The sequence below is a fragment of the Salmo salar genome, chromosome ssa15, assembly GCF_905237065.1.
Source record: "Salmo salar chromosome ssa15, Ssal_v3.1, whole genome shotgun sequence".
Lineage (NCBI taxonomy): Eukaryota > Metazoa > Chordata > Actinopteri > Salmoniformes > Salmonidae > Salmo > Salmo salar.
In genome coordinates, this window is record NC_059456.1 from 53,294,552 (window position 1) to 53,297,291 (window position 2,740).

Here is a 2,740-nt window from a genome sequence, read left to right on the forward strand (position 1 = left end):
CTGGACCTTGAAGCCAGTTTCAACTCTTACCCTATGGAGGTCCAGATTCTGCTGGTTCTGTTCTACCTGAATTGCACCCACCTGTTGTCTCAAGTCTAAATCAGTCCCTGATTAGAGGGGAATAAAAATAAAAAAAAATGCTGTGAAACTGGCTTCAAGGCCCAGAGTTGAGTTATCAGGTACAACAGAAAACAGCAGTCCTGCAGCCAGGCTCAATCACTTGTTAGTTTGTTGTCCAAACAATCCTTTCTATTACGAGCCATTTATATTATCAAGCAACCCGGTCTCAAAATGCATTAACACCCAAGAAATGACAAACAAGTTCTTTAGTCTGAGCCAAATTTTTATTCTGTACAGGAGGAAACCTTTCAGTGGGTTAAAATGAAAGGGGTGTGATCACAAGCATTCTCCTGAGGGGGGGGGGGGGGGGCAGTGTTTTTAGGAGTTGGCGTTGGGGCCCTTCTTCTTGCCGAAGGTGGGCACAACATTGACGAAGCGCCTGTTGTACTGGATGCGACGCTTGGCACGACCAGTCTTCTTTTTCTTCTTTTCCTGTTTGTCAACCTGAAGTGATAAAAAGAGGGACAGTGCTACTATGGTCATTACTCTGCAGAAATATATTACATTTAGCAGACACTAATCCAGGAGCTACGATGACTTTCAAACAACCAGACAATGTTACAACTGCCACAAAATCATAGCCAACAAACAATCTAAATATATATTTTTAAATGCAGCAAGTATCTGCTGACCTTGGGTGTCTGTCCCCTCACTTTACCGGCACGGGCCAGGGAGCCATGGACCTTTCCTGGTGGAGAGAGAAACACAAGAGTGATTATCCTGAGTGAACATACAGCAACGGAAGTAATGACAACAGAAATTCATAGAGTATCTTTGAGTAAACTATTGATCTGGAACTGTATGTGCAGCAGGTGGCCTAGCGGTTAGAGCATTGCACCAGTAACCAAAAGGCTGCCTTTTCGAATCTGAGCCGACAAGGTGAATAATCTATTTATTGTTCTGCCCTTGTGCAAGGCACTTAACACCCCACAACAGCTCCCCAATGTGGCAACCCCCCTGAACTGCTCAGATTCAGACGGGTTCTGTTAAAAGCAGAAGTCAAGTTTCGGTTGGACTGTTTGTGCAATTGACGATAAAAATAAATGTACCAGAAATCCTTTTAATAAGTCAAAGCTAGGTGTCCACCCTATTTCTTTCAACAATCCAATCCTCATGTGTGATTACTTTTAAGTTGGGAAGGAAGCATTTTCAAAGTATTCAAATCAGGCCATATTTGATGCACCATTTTGAGAACTGACCTCCCAGCAGTCTGCCAGCCACCTCCAGGGTGCAGTGCTCAGAGATGCCACATTCCACCAGAGAGGAAGCATCCTCCAGGGGGGAGCCAGCCAGCAACAACACCTGGTCCTCCACTAGGAGACCCTCCAGACTCTGGACATGGACCTGAAACCACACACACACACAATGATTTGATCCACACAATTTACATACATGTAACAATCCAGACAAGAGCATGCAGAACACGACTTGAGACTGTGGTATTGTAGACTCCAAACAGTACACCAGTTACCATTACACTACAATTAACATTTTCATTGATGTAGTCTAGCTTGGCCTCACCTTGAGGTCTCTGACAGTCTCCTGTCCTGTCACCTCAAGGGTGTGAGTGTTCTGGGCACGCAAGAAGAGCTGCATCTTGATGCTGTGGATAGGAAGAGATGGCCAGTTAGCTTCCAGTATGAAAACAGCAGGCAGGAAGTGGGGTGTCACCATAAGTCCACATGTGACTTGAATCCCCTCTAAAAAGCAACAATGACTGAGCTAGGCTTGAAGAGACAACTTAAGCAGGCAATATGTTAAACTATTTGTAGATGTCTACAAATCAATAGACAGTCATTTAGGAACCAATAACTACAACTTTGCAGGAACGAGAGCAATACTAGCTAGTTAAATAGCCAACTAGCTAGCATTGCAGTAAGGTTGAGGAATGATGAAGTTCACTGGCTAACATTGTAGTTAGACATAGCCCGGCAATACGTTTGCAAATCAGCAACATGACAAATGTGAAAATAAGTTTGATTATACGACCATATATGTATTATACTACCAAATTGTAACTAGCTAGGCATCCATACTTGTTTGCTTACCGACAGTCACGTAATTAACGTTAGCTAGCCACGAGGCATGCGGTTTCGGAAAAACTATTAAAATTGCCAAATATAAGGCAATCCAAAAAAACTATTGTTCGTCGTGGATGGTGATGTACTTACGACCAATATTCCGACCTGATATGTTGTCTCTAAAGGGTATAAAATTCAAGATTTCCTCTCATTTTGCACAGGCCTTACCTCGTTTGATGCTAGTCGTTCAACACTAGGTTAAAAAAGGACTTAGGGAGCGTCGGCGGTGCGCATGTGTCAACGTGTGACGTCGATAAGTAGAGAACCATAGAGATCCTATTAAATTACTAGAGGAGAATGTCACAAACCCTCAAATTTGCCTATTTCAGCTTGAATGGCAGCCATCTTGGTCAGGGAGAAATTCCAAACTAGTCTAGTTGGGAATGCATGGCAGTAGAGACAGGTGATGCTTTTCCTGCTTTTAATTATGAAGAAAAATAAAAGGCATGTGATGTATCAGAAATGGTGTAATGGAATATTAGTCAACCTAAGAAAGTCATAATTACAGAGTTTATACGGGTCTTATACAAATTTTCTGC

At 42.8% G+C, this 2,740-nt stretch overlaps 1 protein-coding gene across 1 annotated transcript; it reads right to left on the reverse strand.

Annotated features, from left to right (window-relative positions):
• Window positions 1-325: 325 nt before the first annotated feature.
• Window positions 326-2,390, reverse strand: fau (Finkel-Biskis-Reilly murine sarcoma virus (FBR-MuSV) ubiquitously expressed (fox derived); ribosomal protein S30). Its single transcript, NM_001139697.1, is given in 5 exon segments — window positions 326-564; window positions 753-808; window positions 1,320-1,464; window positions 1,642-1,723; window positions 2,370-2,390. Coding segments are annotated over 4 exon segments (402 nt in total). The 5' UTR covers window positions 1,717-1,723; window positions 2,370-2,390; the 3' UTR covers window positions 326-438.
• Between the last annotated feature and the right edge of the window lie 350 nt (window positions 2,391-2,740).